Source organism: Natator depressus, chromosome 1 (genome assembly GCF_965152275.1).
Source record: "Natator depressus isolate rNatDep1 chromosome 1, rNatDep2.hap1, whole genome shotgun sequence".
NCBI lineage: Eukaryota > Metazoa > Chordata > Testudines > Cheloniidae > Natator > Natator depressus.
The window spans coordinates 285,990,150-286,009,044 of NC_134234.1; the positions used below are offsets into that span (position 1 = coordinate 285,990,150).

General features: G+C 42.2%; 2 protein-coding genes across 6 annotated transcripts in view; both read right to left on the reverse strand.

The window, feature by feature from the left end:
• MSRB3 (methionine sulfoxide reductase B3) overlaps positions 1-13,332 on the reverse strand; it is a 143,855-nt gene extending 130,523 nt beyond the window's left edge. For 2 of the 5 annotated variants that reach the window (XM_074942107.1, XM_074942102.1), the window contains exon 1: positions 12,770-13,044. In XM_074942107.1, the coding sequence (XP_074798208.1) occupies positions 12,770-12,836 (67 nt within the window). In that variant the 5' untranslated portion in view covers positions 12,837-13,044. Of the gene's footprint in view, positions 1-12,641; positions 12,727-12,769; positions 13,045-13,235 lie in introns of those variants that run through there. The other 3 variants (XM_074942104.1, XM_074942106.1, XM_074942103.1) reach the window with 3 other exon arrangements.
• A 1,806-nt stretch (positions 13,333-15,138) lies between these two features.
• LEMD3 (LEM domain containing 3) overlaps positions 15,139-18,895 on the reverse strand; it is a 78,875-nt gene continuing 75,118 nt past the window's right edge. Inside the window, exons 11-13 of the mRNA XM_074942101.1 lie at positions 17,882-17,987; positions 17,725-17,803; positions 15,139-17,473 (exon numbers count right to left, since the gene is read on the reverse strand). Coding sequence (XP_074798202.1) covers positions 17,310-17,473; positions 17,725-17,803; positions 17,882-17,987 — 349 coding nt within the window. The 3' untranslated portion in view covers positions 15,139-17,309. The remainder of the gene's footprint in view (positions 17,474-17,724; positions 17,804-17,881; positions 17,988-18,895) is intronic.

Here is an 18,895-nt window from a genome sequence, read left to right on the forward strand (position 1 = left end):
GCCGCACCCAGCCCTTCAGACGTTTTATTCCGGCCCTCGAGCTCCCGCTGGGGAGCAGGGTCCAGGGCTTGCCCTGCTCCAGCACTCCAGCCGGGGAGCGGGGTCAGAGGCTTGCCCCGCTCTGCACGTGCCATGGCTCCAAGCGGCTCCCAGAAGCAGCAGCAGCATGTCCAGTGTTTTCCCCAGGAATTGAAATGGGGGTGGGGGGAAGACTGATGAGGGGCGAGACCATTAGGGTGAAGGTGGGCTGTATGGCACCATAGTAAAAACTGAAAAATATTTCATGACCATTTTATTTGATTTAACTCATGTTTTAAACTCATCACACAAATTAAAGTTGGCTACTCAAGCCTTCTATGAAGCACTACATCTACATCCTTCTTGGTTTGTTGTTATAATTTTGCACAACTCTGTTAATGAGCTTCTTGAATGCAATGCGTTCATCTTTGGTGGCTTCTCGTGTGTCCGGTACTTCCATTCCTTCAATTGATATGCTCATTAGTTCATTCACATGATCAGGCAGAAGGCGACTTCTTTCAGAACACAAAATTCTATTCAATGATGAAAAGGAAAGCTCAACTGTAGCTGTTGTGACTGGGAGTAGCAAGAGATGAATTCCTACTTCTTTCATCCCAGGAAACATAGAATAAAGATTGGGTCGAACCACTAGTGATGATAAAAAAAGAAGTTGAAGTCAAATCTTCATTCATCCGTCACATGATATTCCACTCTGTGTTCAAATTCTCTATTCTGTCCTGAGCACATGGCAGCTCCACTGCTGGTAGTGCCTCACTCCACTCAACTGTCAGCGTTTTATAAGACAGGGATCTGTAAAAGCTACGTAGAGGTTGAGTAGAATGCAGAAGTTGCTGTTGTAGATTTTTAAGAATCAAGTCTGTGTACTTTTTCAGGTGGCTTAACAAACACTTCTTGTCCTCTTCACTTAAGGATTCGATATAAATGCTTTCATTAGTCAACTTCTAGACTGAAGTCTTTGCTTCTTCCAGTACTTTTTCAATGGATAGCTCTCTAATTGATCCAAATGTAGCTTCTATTGCTGGACAAAGATCTACTACTGTTGTAGCAGATGCCTGGATGGCATTGTTTAATAACCCAAGTGGTTTCAACAGTAGACTTACAAGACAGAGAATGGCAATAGTCTTTTCTGAATGTAGTAGCAAATGTAATACACCAGCCTCACTACTTAGATCCATCCCATCTTGGTAGATACTTTCCAAAGCCACTAGTAACAGCTGGAGTCATTTTAAGACAACAGCCAAGGACTGCTCATGAGAAAGCCAAAGGGCTTTCCCAGACTGGACTAATTTGAACTTCAGTCCCAGTGTATCTTCTATATTTTCCAAGATATTCAGTCTTTTTGGACTCTTGCTGAAAAAAATATAAATGAAGACATTAAATTTATAGCTTTTTTAATGTCTTTTGAAGAGTCTGCAGCTTGTACTCCAACATTCTTAACAGCCTCTTTAACACTCACCAGTGTTGTCCTTGGTCAGTGGAGACTCAGAGTTCAGAGGTGCTTTCACCTGAGTTCACCCCCCAGGTGGGGGGTAAGAAGGCACCTTGCTCGTTCCTCCAGCTGCTCACTGTTCGCTCTGACCACTGTTGTTCGTTGTGCCACCGTTCACTCCATTGCTCTGTTGCCAATGGCCCTGCACCGTGACCCTTGCGAGTTAGTCTCTTGAGGTTCCACACAGCTCTCAGTGCTTTCAGCTGAGCTGTCAGTGGGGGGACCTCGCAGCTAGTGCAGACTGGGCTGTCTCTTCCACAGAAACACTGTCCCACAGCAGGTCATTATCAGTGATTTCAGCTGTAGTGGTCACTTACCAAAACAAAAGACTATCTATGGAGCCTAATCAGCTCTGTCTTTAAACAGTGGAGAGGGGCAGATCAAATAGTACTTGTGACTCAGGTAGACCATCAAGCAAAACACCTTTCCCCTCCCTCGCTCTTGATGCACTCAATCAGCACAGGCTAAGTACACTTCTACTGCCCTTTACTCATACAATAAAAATAACATTTCATTAGCTCCCCCAGCCCCATATTCAAGTGATTTATAACCCAACCCCAACCAAAATCTATCACTTGGGCAACACAGCTCTGTTTGCTGGATACCTAGGTAGATTAGTTGTGAATGTAAATACAATCTGGTCATGAAGCCTTTCCCCCCAGCTCATCACTAGCTGTCAGGGAGAGCTCATTTAGACTTTGCTTACAAATCATAGTTTGAAATGATTAGGTTGGCCAACATCACCGACATGAATGCACTGACATTGTCAACAACTGAAAAACAACAGCTGTATAAGGAAGCTAGTCTATGTTCATACTTTTCAAATCTATTATACTTTTTCAGATACACGTATTTTATCATACACATTATATGCTTTTAAAGTGTGTATTAATGTTTCAATTTCAATTCAAATTTCCAAACAATCATTAAATTGGCAACACTGCATGTAACCAGTTCACAAAACTGGGGGGGGGGGAGATTCAGGGGGGGTGTAGGGAAATCCCTAAGCATGTCCCCCCTCTGGCTCCTACACATAGGGGCAACCAGGGGGCTCCACACGCTGCCCCTGCCCCAAGAGCCAAACCTGTAGCTCCCATTTCCTGGAACTGCAGCCAAAGGGAGCTGCAGGGGTGGCGTCTATGGACGGGGCAGCGCACAGAGCTGCCTGGCTGCCCCTCTGTGTAGGAGCTGGAGAGGGGACATGCCGCTGCTTCCAGGAGCTGCTTGAGGTAAGCGCCACCTGGAGCCTGCTCCTCTGCCCCACTCCTGTGCCCCTGCCCCAGCCTTGATCCCCTCCTGCCCTCCAAACCCCTCAGTCGCAACCAAAAGCACCCTCCTGAACCCCCACCCCAGAGCCTCCACCCCAGCCGGAGCCCTCACCCCACCTCACATCCCAACCCCCTGTCCCAGCCGGGAGCCCCCTCCTACACCCTGAACTCCTCTTTTTTGGCCCTACCCCAGAGCCTGCACCCCCAGCCAGAGCTCTCCCACCCTCCCACACCCCAACCCCCAATTTTGTGAGCATTCATGGCCCGCCATACAATTTCCATACCCAGATGTGGCCCTCAGGCCAAAAAGTTTGCCCACCCCTGCTCTACACCCAATTATTTAAATAAAAAAAAAAAAAAAAAAGGAGAGAGAGAGAGAGAAAGAGAACGAGAATTCCAATACCATTGGCATTGACAGAGTTGTACCACTTCTTCACTAAACTCATTTGCTTATAGTGTTGTATCTACATCCTCCACTCCACATCCTCCATCTGTTTGTGTTTTCAGGACAGGGATTATTTCTTTTCTGTTTTTGTAAAGAACCAAGAACAATGGGGCCCTACAACATCGTAATATAAATATTTACTCCTCCTACTACTCCTACTAAAGCAGCTCTCTTCTATGTGTCCCCCGTGAAGCGTCTAACATATTTGTTCTAAGTGCTTGAAATAATATATAAAATAAAATAAAAACAAAGGACAGCACCAGAAATAGTACAAGGATGACACTTGCAAAGTCAAATTAAACTTGCAGTTTTTCAGACAAAAAAACCCCTGCAGCTCTTAGCTGGGACAGTAATCAATACAGAATCAGTTTTTCAGGATTTCAAAAGAAGGCACTGGACTATAAAATGGATTATAAGAGTATAAGACCTCTATTTATAGCAAAGCAGTCTACTACAAAGGATCTTGTCACCCACTGCTACAGGATTTCAGTTCTTTGACTTCCATGAATGCTAATGAGAGTTTAGTGTAAAACATCCTGGTATAGGGACAGCAAAATAGATCATTTTCCAACTGTCTCCCCAACTTTAGCGTAACTGACCTACTTCAAACTACAGCCTTTCCACACATACACACAGTACCAATTTTAGTTAAATTGGTTTAGAACAGTCATTCTCAACCCACGGCCCAATCAGCACACAGCTGCAGCCTATGTGACATCCTCAGGGCCATATAGATAGTACATATATTGTGTGGATGCGACCCACACAACACAGAGAGAGCTGCCTATGCAGCCCATAATGGTAATAGGTTGAGAACCATTGGTTTAGAAACCCCTGTGCAACCCCTGTCTGAACACCCTTACATTGGTTTAAGCAGGTCTACACATGCACTGATGTAACTGGATCAGTTTCTCAAGTGATTTAATTTAATTCGTACAAACTGTGTTTAGACAAGCCCTGAGTTAATAGGTGGATTTTACATATACACAACATTATGTCTATATATCAATTTGTTATAGCAGGTATACAATACCAATGACAACACCTTTTGAAAATTCTACTGCTCAATAAGCTCCCTGCATGTTCACACCATGACAAGACACAACAGGTAGTACGTTTGATATTTGAAAAATGGCAGTTTTATTGCATCTGTTAAAAATATGGAGAAGGTTTAAACTCCTGGTGAAGGATGAATGGAATGAGAGGATCTGGTATATCCTAACTATGGATAAACTGATCAGTATCTATTTAACCGACAGGGGAAAAAAAGAGTAGGAATAAATGGTCAGTTTTCACAGAGAGAGATAAATAGTGGTGTCCCCCAGGGATCTGTGCTGTTCAACATATTCATAAATGATCTGGAAAAAAGGATCAACACTGAGGTGGCAAAATTTGCAGATGATACAAAATTATTCGAGAGAGTTAAGTCCAAAGAAGACAGCGAAGAGTTAGAAAGGGATCTCGGAAAATTACGGGACTGGGCAACAAAATGGCAGATGAAATTTAATGTTGATAAATGCAAAGCAACGCACATTGGAAAAAATAATCCCAACTATACATAATAAATGATGGGGTTTCAATTAGCGGTTACCACTCTAGAAAGAGGCCTTGGAATCATTGTGGATAGTTCTCTGAAAACATCTGCTCAATGTGCAGCGTCAGTCAAAAAAGCCAACAGAACATTAGGAACTGTTAGGCAAGATGACAGAAAATATAATGCCACTAGATAAATCCTTGGTATGCCCTCAGTTTGAATACCGATGCAGTTCTGGTCACTCCATCTCAAAAAAGATATATTAGAATTGGGAAAGGTACAGAGAAGGGCAACAAAAATTAACGGTATGGAACAGCTTTCATATGAAGCGAGATTAGAAAGAATGGCACTTTCTTGGAAAAGAGACAGCTAAGAGGGTGTAGCGGGGTGGCTACCCTGCTCCTAAAATAGAAGGGGTCAAAAGCAGCCCTGGAGAGGGCTGTGGCTGGGGACGGCTGGTTGGGGAAGCAGCCGCAGCTGGGCCACGCCCCAATCAGGCCCCAGCTGGCCTGTATAAAAAGGCTGTGAGCCAGAGGCCCAGGGAGTCTCTCTCCAGGCTGGGAGAGCAGGGCCTGACTGCCTACCTGACAGGGTACTGGGAGTGAAGTAGGGCTGGGGAACGAGCAGGCTGAGCAGGATGCTCCAGGCTGGCAACTCCCCAGGCTGTAGGGCCTGGTCCAAGGCCCACAGAGGTACTGGGAGGCAGAGGAAGGCAACAGGTCCGAACCCCCTTGCCTATGATGAGTGGCCTTTACACTGCAGTCTGCCCCAGGGAGCGGAGGCTTGGGGATGACTGGCAGTAGCCCAGACTGAGGCAAGGTGGGGATAGTGGGTTGGGGGTTCCCCAGGAAGGGGAGACCCAGAGGCAGAGTGTGGAGGTACTGCCAGGGGGCAGAACCCCAGAGGAAGGGGCACTGGGGTCTGTGAGGGACATAGGGGCCAGAGCTGTGCAGATCACCAGCCTGCAGACGGTGCTCCAGGCTGGAAAAGAGCTAATTCCCAATGACCAGTAGGAGGCACCGCAGGGGTGAGTCCGCTCCATTACAGAGGGGATATGACAGAAGTCTACAAAATTGTGAAGAGACTGTGGAAAAAGTGAATCAGGAACTGTTTACTCTTTCACGTAAAACAAGAACCAAAGGTCACCCAACACCAAGAAAACTAACGTGCTCCTCCAGCAGGCTCTGAACCTTCAGGATCCTGCTCCTGCAATCAAGTTCAACATAAGGACCCTGAGGGACGCTGAGCACGTCCCCTACCTCAGTAAATATCTGTCGCAGAAAGCCGACTTTGATGAGGAGATTCAACACCACCTCCTATACATCACTGCAGCTATCAGATATATTTGAAAATTGTGACATCAAGAACCAAACCAAGCTTCTCATGTACCAGGCCATCATTATTCCTGCTCTCCTATAGGGTGCCGAAACCTGGATCACGTACAGTAGACACCTCAAGGCTCTTGAATGATACCATCAATGGTGTCTCTGCAAGAGCTTCCAAATTAAGTGGGATGCCTGATGCACCAACATCAGTGTCCTGGACCAAGACAAAACTTCTAGCACTGAAGCTATGATCACCCGCCACCAACTCTATTGGGCTGGTCACATTCTTCGAATGCCAGACAATCGATTTCTGAAGTCATATTCTCACACCTGAGCCAAGGCAAACAGATGAGGGGAGAGCAAAAAAAGCACTTCAAAGACACCCTAAAAGCCAACATGAAGAAGTGCAACATCAACAGATGCAATGAAGACAATAGGAAATGGAGAAATGAAAAAGGAGGAAGGAATGTGCTGCAGCCCAACTCAATAATCCAGATCTGCCCCTTCCATCGGGAAACATCTACCCCCAACTGTGATAATATCTATAGATCCCCAACAGGTCTTATTAGCCACCTGCAGATCCACCAGCGATAACTGGTTATCATTTCACGGAATATGATCATCCTCAAACTGCAAGGGATTGCCACCTATTATATTGCAAATAGTGTTGCACTGGAAAAAATGTTACACTGAACTGCTACATTACTGTAACTTGTCATGTTTTGGATGAAAATGCATCATTCTATATTTTATGTAACAACTGAACAACAATGAAAAAAACAAATACTGCATTTATTCAGACAAGTGTTCAAAATTAAAAAGGACTAAGTAGACAGATTTTGAGGAAACTACAGAGTATCCACTGCAATCCTATACACATAGCAATTCAACAACTGCTAAAATAGTTTGATTCAATTCATCTCTCAACTCCACAAGTCAAATGGCAAAGCGGTTTACAATTTATGACCAGGAATGATAAATACAGCAAAAGACTAGAAGCCAGGTGGGTCTAGTGTTCTATTTCAGATTAAGGTATTAACTCACTGTGTGATCACAGGAAAATCACTTAACTTCTTTGTGCTTCAGTCGGTAAAAGCAGGTGTGCATGCTGACGCACAAAGAGCGTGCAGGGCATTACATTTTTCTCAAATTTTTTTTAGAAGTACTATTGCAATAAAGAATATCTTGCTACTGTTACTACTGTTTCATTATCTTTTTCTGAATACATATTAAGGTTAAGATTTTAATCCCACAAGAATTAGCTAAATTTAAAATTATGGTTCCCACAGCAAACATACTTGTTTATATTGCACACATTCACACTAACAGTGCTGAAATCTGTCTCACTACTGACAGTTGAAAGAAGGGGAATCACTTCCTCAGAACTGTGAATTTCTTGACTTGTATTTAAAATTTTAGTTATACATACTGTATATACACCAGAATGCAACCTGATGAGAGATTAAAGCAGTTACACAGCCAAAATGATTAACTGGCACCATGTGTGCTCCTTACTGGGAGAGTGTATGAAATGCTACCACTTCTATCAAGTGGCTTTCAATGCCTTCTGGTGAGGGGTTAAAACTGACTGGTGGTAGAAGGCCTGAAATAGAGAATTTTTTTTTTGTCCAGGGAACCCTGGCAGAAGAAGGGAGATGCTGCACCTGTTAATCATGGTGCTATCATCAGAGAAACTGGATAGGTCTCTAATTTAATTTCTGTCACCACAGAGGGATCCCACAATCCATCTGTGATAGAATACTTCCCTGTATTCACACCCTCCACACTACTGTAATAATCTTTGTACAAAGTGTGCCTTGTAAGATATCACTTGAAAGCTCATAATTGGCTAGTCAGTATTGTCCCAGTAAAGTTTGTGGCAACGCATAATATGAAGTTTGAAGATTCCCCTGCATGATGTTATTACCACATGTTCCAAACCCCACAGCCCTTCCCAGGCAGAAATGAGGTCTGCCCTAAACAAAGGAAGGGATATATGCTTGCCTTAATTTGCATTTAAGCAGTAAACAGAGTCATCAAGCAGGGAGGGAAAACAAACAGGTGAAAAAAAACAGCAGGGAATATCCTTCCACATAAATTCTTTGTCCCATAGGTCTCAGCTAAAATATTTTTCAAGAGGGGGACTGAAACTATAAAAAGGAGGGACATGCAGCCCAAAGCACCCCCTTTCACCTCCTCCCCCATTGCATTCACTGCACCTGAAGCAGCCATAGGATTCTGAGGGAGGAGTCCTGACCTAAAGAGTTTGATCAGTAAGACTGCCAAGAGCAGGTGGTGAGAATAAAACTTTGCTTTGAATTTAATATAGTTTTTATGTTAGTCTTCAGGAAGTGTTTGATCTTTATTTTTCTCGTAATCATTTCTGACTTTCATGCCTCATTACTCTCCTCACTTAAGAGCTCTCTTTGTAGTTAATACATTTGTTTCATTGTTTTTAGCTAATCCAGTGTGTTCAAGTTGAAGTGTCTGGGTAACTCCATTTGGGGTAAAAAGTTGTGACCATATTATTCCCTTAAAGGAATAATGTACTCAATATATTTGTGCTGTCCAGGACAGGGCTCGGAAGTACAGGATATACATTTCTGGGGAGAAATCTGGACTAGGAGTTGTTGGGGTCACCCTGTGGAAATCTTAAGGCTGCTAAGAGCCAAAGTGTGGCTGGCTGCAACAACACCACCACCACACAGAGAGAGAGAGAGAGAGAGAGCGCGCTGGGAGTGATTTACATGCTGAAGGCTGTTTTGTGAGCAGTCCAGGCTGAAGGCTACAGCAGCAAGGCATTGTAAAGGGCACCCCAGATTACAGGCTGGGGTGACACAGCTACTCATTAGTCTGGATTGTACCCTGGTATGTCACACCATCCCACGCTTAAATTTTATTTCGGAGCCTCTTTTGGCTACTGGTACGATTATAACTAGAACACTAATAGCCAAAAGATTCAAATACAGAATTTTCATTCTAAAATTAATATTTTTTGTATTTTCTCTCTGTACCTTCTTTCTCCTTTCCCAATTTTTTTTTAAATTAATTTCTCTCCTCTTCTAGAAATCTTGTGGGTCCCTTTCTCATCCTGGGATTTTTAATCAATATTCCCTCCCTACTTTAGGGGTTGTTGTTTCTCTTATCTTGGTATTTTTGGGGCACCTTACCCTTTTGGTTGGTTTGAGGCAGGGGGATTAATGCATTTCACCTCTCCTTAAAATCCCTTCTGGATTTTTGTTTGGTCATCCTCCTACTGTGGTCCCTTCAGAGAGTGTGCTTCTTCTCACTTACTCCATTCCCCATACTCACAGGAGGGGGCTGCCAACTCCCCTAGTGTTGAAACTGGTGAAAGCCTAGCCAATTTCACCCTCAGGAGCTACAAAGACCACTGTAAATCCAACCCAAGATAAATCAATTTCACTCTTCCCCTACACAATTGCTTAAAGTGCTGTAAGTGAAACGGCCTAGACTGCCTGAACTACCCTGGGTTTCATTCTGGCACAGCAGCAGCAGCAGCTGTATCCTTGCCTGTACACTGGCCTAATATGGAATTTTCAAGATGCATAGGAAAAGGGGCATAGGAAAGCCTTTCAGCCAAAACTGAACATTTGTTGGGATGTTCTCTTTTGGCTACAACTGGCATAGATCGCTTCCTCATGAAGTTTTTAGATGTCTTGCATTGAAGATTTCCTTTTCATTGTGCAGTCCGAGTGAAGTTAATGTTATTTAGCAGCCAGTCTTCATCTGTTTTATTGTCACTTTCTGGTACTAGTGAGGTGTGTTCTGTCAGGTGAAACTTATAGTCATTTACTCTCCCTGGAAGGAACAGTGAATCAGAGATTCCTTCAGGAGAAACTTCCAGACTCAATGTGTAAAGTTACTCATTTATCCTTTGGATGGGGTGGCGCTTCTTAACAATGCAATTACATTATCATCATCATGTATATATTTTGCTAGACTGCTACTTAAGGTTTAAAGAGATCACTATCTACTATTGATAATACAAAATAACTAATCCACATGTTTGGGCGTTTGGGATAGTCAGGTGGGAAACTGCACAGTAGTCCGCTCTTAGGCCTGTCTTGCCTATACTACAGTCACAAGTTGAATCATGTTTAAACACAGAACTTACTGAGAAGGCCACTTCCCTTGTCCAGTGTGAACAAGGATGAACCATGCCATTAAGCATATTACAAAATTTTGCTATACTAGGACTTAAGTCTGCACAGCTAGGGAAACTATTAGCAATTTGCTAATAAGAACTGTCTTTGAACATGTTTCTGGCTAATATGGTTTCAATTTTCAGGCCTTAAACCGTGTAATTGAGAAAGATGCTTTCCTCCTAATAACAGTTCCAATATTGTGTCTTCTCAGTCCTCAGTCACAGTTGTGAGGGATACTGAATCCTTAACAGAGAGATCTTTTCTTCCAAGTTTTAAACAATCTCCATAAAAATCAGTTCCCTCCTCAATTTATCAAGCTTCACTTCCTTGGAGTTTCTGCTATAACACACCTACTAACTGCCCAGTCACCTAGAGAGTCCTGTAGCATAGATGGGGTTTTATCCTGTAGAATCTGCTTGGAGTTTTATCTATTCTACAGGACAGCTCCCAGCGCTCGGAGCCTGTCTACACTAGTGCTTTAAAGTGCTCAGACTTGCTGCGCTCAGGGGGGTGATTTTTCAGGGGGTGTAGACAAGCCCTTTCTAGCCAAAGCCAAAAACCTAAGCCAATATGGTTGACAAAAGGTGACATGTTTAAAGCTGATGGCTTGCTCTTTGTGCAGAGAAATATATGATTACACTTTTCTTCCTAAAGGATCCATCTGAAGTGACTTCTGAAGAACCAAAGAAATACTGAGAAAGGAAAGTAAACCAAGAACCCAAATTCCAGATTGATATATATAGTATGACTCCTTTGACTTAAATGACTTTGTGAAAGTCACTGCAGAATGTTACACAGAGATCTCTCTCTTAAGTGGACACTTTATTCTCTGTAAATCACAATGTGTGGATGACAGTGAATAAAGACTCCACCTATAACAAAGATTTTTTTCCAATCCCAAAGCAGAGATTCTCTGTTTAATTTATCTAATATTTCTTTTTCTGTAACCCAGATTTTTGCTAGGACAGACACTTACCTTCCTGGGTTATTCAGCAATGTGATTAGTTGTTCGCCATATTTAATTCCCTATACAGATTAAATATCTTTTTGTAGTCTGTTAAATACTGTTTTTCTAGAGTGAGAAATCTCTAAAATAGCGCAGGCCATTACTGTATCTTAAAAACTAGGAACAAATGCCTGATTAGGATTAAAAGCCACATGAAATTTATATCCTGAATCAAACCTCAAAAGGCAATGCAACTAACAAGACTTGCCAGACAAGCAGCCCATGCACCATGACAAAACTACAAAGGCATGCAGCAGGGAAATCAAAAGGAAGGAAGGAAGAAAATATAAAAAAATGAGACTATAAGCACTGGTAACAAGTCAGCAAGGACAAAAATATAAACAAGAAAGATTCTTAGCATTAAACACTGGATTCAAAGCAACTGGCATTAGGCCACAGTGTGGGTGGATTCCAAGCTACCATTTATGGACTGCAAGCCATCAACCGAGCCCCATATCACTAAGACAAACCATCTGTATTCTGTAGATATTTTGCTTGGTTATCTTTCGAAGCAGTGTACTTTTAGAACCATCTTGATTATAAAAAAGGGGAAAGTTAAGGGAACTGACAAACCATGACATATGCAATATAAGGCTCAAGCTGTTCCTAAAGTAAGAGCATAGGCAGCTCAGCAGTCTCTAAAAAAATATTGTACGTCCATCTGAAGTCTAACACTTATTTTACAGAGGCACTAATTCCAAAATACAATATTCCTTTATAATTATTGTGCCTTGTTATTAACATTCACTAAATATGGTAAACGTTGACTAGAGCATCCCACTATTATTCTAGGACGCCAACGTGTTGCTAGGCTCTCAGCTCCAAAGGGCTCTGCAGTAAGCAGGAACAGAGCCTTACCTATCAAAGGCTGAGTGACTGGATCCACTCTCAGTTTCTCTATTTTGTGTGTTTACCTTTGGAAGACTTAGTTAGTTTGCTGTACTACAAAGAAAGGCAGCAAAGGCCATCTCCCTCTTTCCCCCAAGAAAGGATGTGGGGCTGATACAAACCCTGCAGAGACCTGCACCCCGTGGTGAGCTCAGGCTGGGCCTAGCCCCAACTTCCAAAGGGTCCCACCTTTCTGGTGCTGCTCCTGTCATTCTACCCCCCCCCCAACCCCCACTGCCTCCCAGGGGCCGGTCCCCTCCTGCTGAATATGAACAGCTTGTCCAAGCTACTTGGGGCTATTCGTTTCCCCCCTCCCGCACTGCAGGTGTTGCTTTTGCATTCCCCCCCCCCCCCAATCATCACCCCCCGGGGCTGCTCCTGCCGCCCCTCTCCCCGCCAAGCCCCAGCCCTGCACCACCCCCACGCTCTCAGTCTCCTGCCCCCTCGGGATCTTCCCCGCACCCGCGCGCAGAGACATCACCTCCTGCGCACCGCGCTGGGCAGCAGGCGCCTCAGCGCCGCCGGGCCGGGCCGGGCCGGCTCTGGAAGCGAGGCCGGCAGGTGGTTCCCCGCCGCGAGGGGGCTCGGGCAGGGCCGCGGGCCTCTTACCTGCTGCTACCACCGCAGCGGCCGCCAGGCAGAGCGAGAGGAGCGGCAGGGGCGGCCGAGCGCGCATGGGGCGGCCCCGCCAGCAGCTCCCTGCCCACCCCCGGGAGCAGAATGACGGGCCCGGCCGCCCCGGGAGGCATGACGGGAAATTCCTGGGCACCGGCCTCTAATGCCAAATATGAGCATGGAGCCGCCGAGAGTGCAAGGGCCAGCTCCGGCCTGCCCCGCCTCGCCGGGCGCCAACCCAGCCGCAGGGCCGGGCTGCCGCGGCTCCCCGCGGAGCAAACAGCACGCGCGTGTTATTTGCGGGGAGACCCCCCCCCCCAAGGACGGTGCCCTTGCCAGCTCGGTTCAGGCGCGGAGCGTCTCTCCGCCTAAGGGTGGGGAATTACTCCATGGGCTTTAGCACAGCCCGGCCGTGATTTCAGCCGGCAGCCCGGAAAGGTCTCACGCAGCCCCGTCTCACCGGGGAAGGATGGTGCGGCGAAAATGGAGCAGGCCGCCCCCTGTTAATACCACCAACTCCAAGGCAGCTCCCTTGCGGGCTGCAGGGAGACTGCAAAGTGCTAATTTCAACAGTAGTTTTTGTAACGCGCACAACCCATTACCAAGGAAAAAGAAAAACCGCCAACTCCTATAGCAGGGTAAATACCCACCAGTGAAAGTGATTTTCACTCCCAAGGGCGGGGTTCAAATTACTAGTATAGAGATACGACTATCGTCAGCGTCTCTCGATTTATTAATTTCCCCTTTTAGCATTAAAGTAAATCCAGATTATATATTGGAAAAAGCTTAATATAAACAGGAAAGGATGTGGTAGAGTGATCAGCTTTGTTAATGTATTTGCTGTAAAAACTATGGTGTTGGCTTCCCAGTCTGAAAGCGACCACTACCACTCCGCTAGAATGGCTTTTTGGTCAAGAGAGCGATTAAGGGTGACTTGGTCTTTATTTCTCTTTTTGCTGTAGCAAGATTAAGCCTACATTAAATGGAGCAACTGGTCTCAGAAAGCATAGACCTCTGAGGGCAGAAGAGAGGGAAGGTGGGTATTATTTAGTTATGTAGTTTACTAGTTTAACCACTATTGTGCCAAGTGTCTTAAAAGCCTTGAGTACAGCTTTATGAACATCTGAAGATTAGTAGCCCAGGTGTGCTAGCTTTAACAGCTACCCCCATACCCAGCCACAGAAAAAATGGTAGCTATTTAAGAATTTTATCACAAAGTAAAGTGGTGTCATTACCCAGCATAGAAACAAGAGCAGAGGGTTCATCATGGTCTTTTATATGTCAAATACTGTATACAATATTTAGCAGCAAGGATCAGACAGCAGATGTGCTTCTAGAATTAACTTTTTTCTTTACTGTTCTCCAGCCCATAAAGACAAGATGTATTTGCTCCTTTTGTAATGCTAACTGGCTAAATGTAGAAACCAGAATTACAACATAGCTAAAGAAACTGTTCTGGAAAACCAGAGGATTTAACAAAAGATAGATGTTTCTAAAGAAATCTGTGCCCATGTTTCCAAAATAGAAATAGCAGCATAGAAGAAACCAGGAAATATTAAAAATATTTCCAACTTTGAACTGTTTTTAAGACTTTTCTGATTGAGCTGTTTGTCACCTTCCCCTGCTCATACTCACTCTTGTATTTTAACCCAAAATCTATAGGGAATTTCTTCATCGCACTAGTGGGCTCACCTTTTGATATTTCAAAATATGCAGGTTACAATTTCCCTAGTACAGTAACAGCTTTTAGACTTTCAGGCACCTATGAAACGTTCTAGTCTCCAGGAATAGGCATTTATTGCAGTCTAACGTTTGTGGAAAACATACAATACTTTAATCAAATAAATGATTAAGAGGTGACTTGGTCACAGTCCACAAGAAATGGCATGGGAAAAATATTTGTCACAGTAGAGATATCTACCAGAAAAAGTATAATGAGATCTAATGGTTGGAAGCTGAAGCTAGACCAATTCACAGTAGAAATAAAGGTGCAGTTTAAGAGTGACTGTAATCAATCATGGAAATCTACCTAGAGATATGATGGAGTCTAAAAATTTGCTATATTTCAAAACAAAAGTTATGAGCTTGATGCTGCTGACATTTGTGGGTGAGATTCTTGGATCTGTGTTATCCAGGTCAGATGAGGTAATCATAAAGTTCCCTTCTGGCCTTAAAATATATTACAAAAATAAAATACACTCCCATGCTCAATGTCAGTGACCTCTGAGCTCAAGATTGGTCTTCAGTGGAGTTAAAGTATGTATTAAATCAGCTCTAGAGCATACCCTAAAACTTGTATCTTGAGAACATGAGCTTTTGTTAAAACTTTAAACAGTTGTAGTACGAAGCTCTTCTCTCTCACCCATTCACCAAATGCAGACAAATATACAAATCAAAGAGACTTCTGAAGATCGAAAAGTTGAGACACATATAAAAACCCCTAATAAACCTTTAATTAGAGTTTTGTTTGTGTGTGTGTTTTTTTGTTTTTGTTTGTTTGTTTGTTTTTACAGGACAGGTGACAAATTACATCAAATATCTGATTTTTCTCAAACGTCCAGATATTATACACATTCCCCTCTGTCTTGCAGGGAGGGATATTGGTCAACTTAACAGTTTTAGGTAAAATAAGATGCATAATAGTACATATTACAATAATAAAATGTACAGTGTTTACAAGAAATATATTTTAGAAGCAAGAAAATGATGCATCTGCATCAAAAGGTGACCTTTTAAGATGCCACAACTATTTTTACATTCACTCTTGCAACAGGTCACAAGATGGGGTCACTAAGATCAGGTCAACAAATCACTATGATGCACATCAAATACAGCAAGATCAGTTTATATACATATATTATACATATACATGTATATTATACATATACATATATGTATATGTACATATAGTAAAACTCACGAAAATCTACCAGACCTGACATAAAATCTACTCACTCATCAAAAATATGTACTTGTCCCTCATGAGTAGAAATTTGCATGGCAGATTATATATATTATATATACTAATTCATTAGCATCTGAGACGTAAAACTGAGAATTAAAAAATTTTCAGATAACAAACCCTCCAATAATAAACATGGTGCCCTCAAAAGCACAAGGTAAGGCACAAAAGGATTTTCTGTTGCAGAATAGTGTGCATCATGTTTAATGAACCATAAGAAAAACATGCATTATTTGTGCAAGTTCATGCTGCAAATCCACCATATCTACAAAAGAATTAAAGTGAGTTTTATTAAATTTATTTTAACTGGTACACTTCCAGTCTCACCACCTATGCAATATTTAGCTGGATAATTACAGACAAAATTATGTGGTGTAAACAAGGGATCAGTGCAGCCAATAGTCTTAGATATGCAATGAAACTTCTCAGCAACAATTCTGTAGTTACTAAGAGTGAATAAATGTTAATACATAAATTTAACATTGAAATAAAGTAACTCACTTGTACATTTATATTTCTAGCTCTCATGAACCAAAATTTTGTTGCAAAAAATATGCACCTTTGTTAATTTTACATGTAACTGGTTAATTAAAACTTATTTAAAGTTATAAATATATTAGGAAAGTTACTTAATCCCAATAGTACTTTGTCACAGTCCTGGTATTTGTAATAAATACAGCTTTTCACAAAATATTTTTTCAGTATCTGCCAATTGCTTCTTTATTGCTCACATAAATTTGAATCCACTACAATTGGTATCAGACCTTTCACACAAAATCATAGTCAGATATTTCAATATAAAAACTATAAAAGATATTTAACTTGTATCTAATATTTTAAGGTGTGCGGCTGTTTGACGTTTATGTGATGGTACAGCCAACACTATAAAAAACATTAGGTTATGAATAAAATAGGAAGCTTATTCACTGCTTTAATGCAGACATCCTCACAGAACACGACTACTTTTGCCACCACCATCATTTACACTTATGTACAAAAACCAGTATATCTGCATTCAGTTTCTGTTTCCCTCACACTTATATGCAACCACTAAAGCCAAATTAATTTTCCCATACCCCAGCTGGAGCAAATGAATCCTTCAGAGCAACAGAAACCTAAGATTAGACTGAAAAATTAACTTTTTTACTTATTTGCCATCAGGAACTGTAGGTGTGTGTTACAAAATATCCACAAGATTATTTCACAGGAAACTATGGAAATACAGGAAGTTGTCTTTTCTCCATGCTTTTGGATTGTTATCAAAACACTTCTTGGTGCAAAAAAATTACAGCCACCACATCTGAAAATGTTTAATAAATTCAGTGTTCTTCATGCAAAAATTAAATGCATTGGTTTACTCAAGCTCCAAAACTTCCTGAAGCAACTGTTTTTGTCCACTTAGCATTACTGCCTCATTGCTAAGTCCCTTTGGAAACAAGATTTCTGGAACGTTCAGACTTTTATTTAATCAATGAAAATATTACATACAAAAAGCACTAAAAAAGGAAGACGGCAGCCAAACAGGAATTTTCCTGCTGCAAGTAACAGTCCTAGTAATTGTAGAAAGTCTTCTCAGGAGCTTCCCTGAGAGTTAGTTGTGCCTGTCCGTAGACGAAGATGTGACATTGAGTTCATGTGTTTGTTTGATGGCTTCAAGGGTGTGTTGCAAGTAAGAGCCTGGGGAAAGCGATGATGATATCGATCCAGCCGCAGGTATTTTACCGTTACCAGCTTTCCTGCAGTAAAATACAACCAATTACTAGTTTAGACCATTACATTTAGTTTAACAGATAAATATACTGCAAGTTAGATAAATATTTCAATGCACTGATGTAATCAACAAATTGCCAGATAATTCATACCTAAGAAAAAAGTCAAAATGTATTTTACTATTGCTTAATATTTTAGTTAGAAGTCATCTTACAGTGCTAGCTAAAAATGACAGTAGCTGCATTTCTCCTCAATTTATAACCCCCAAACTTCTTACCATCAAACCAAGAGCCATGTAATGCTTTAAAAGCCTTTCCAGCATATTCCGGAGACAGACACTTGACATATACACAACCCTGTGGTGAGAAAAAAAAATTAAGCTGTAAGACCAACAAGCCAAAACATATAAACGGGAATACAGGAAATGCATTTACCTCACGTGAATTTTTGTCCACAGCTATATGAACAATTCCATCATTATCGCTGCATTTTTCCAAGATTGCTTCTTGAATTGCCAAATGCCAGTGGTCACCAATTTCCCTAAGTAAAACAATTAAGAGAAGATATAATGAAAGAGTCTGCATGAACACTTTTTTCCATTTCTATTAAGAAGTCTGATTCTGGTTAATTTTTTTTTTTTTTTAAAAAACAAAGCAGTGTTTAAAGGAACATGCAAAGTATGTTAATATGATATTAATATGTAGTAACATTAATCCTTGGAATGTGCACCTTGGATGGCCAATTAAAGTAGCTAATAAAATGTTAAGGTCCCAACATGGCAATGTATCCTTTACCGGGGGAAAGAGTAAAACAATCCCTTTTAAAAATCTAGAAAACGATCAGATTTTTTTAAAAATGGATGTTTCCTGAACTGGAGGGAGAACTGCCAAGATTGCTACTAAGTAAACTCTCAGGGAGCTTAGGGAAAGGCCCAAAGATCTGAGGTGTAACGGGTACTCCAAAATGTCTTGAATCCTAGTTTCTGATAGAAGTATGCCCTGGAGTGTGGACCAGATTGAAAGCTGCTTCCACTTGTCTAAATAAGCAGGTGTAGTGGATTACTTTCTGCTATTAAGCAATACCTCCTGAATTGCCATTGAGCAGTCTTCCTCCACCTGAATTAACCTTTACACCATAAGGTGCAGGCTGTTCATGTCTGCATGCAACATCTGCCTGTGCTTCTGGGACAACAGGTCTGAAGAGGCAGAGAGCTGATGGAGGTTGAATCAAGAGGCTGTGAAGGTCCGAGAACCAGCACTGTCTCAACCATGCTGGAGCTTTAAGCATTATCTGGCATGGTCTTCTGTCAACTTGAAGATCACCTGTGGTATGAACAGAATGCAGGGGGCTGAAACGAAGAATGTGTACAGGAAACTCTGCCTCCACTGTAGGAGAGAAGTGTCAGTAAATGAGCCTGGACTGTCACCCACTTGCAAACAGAATGATGG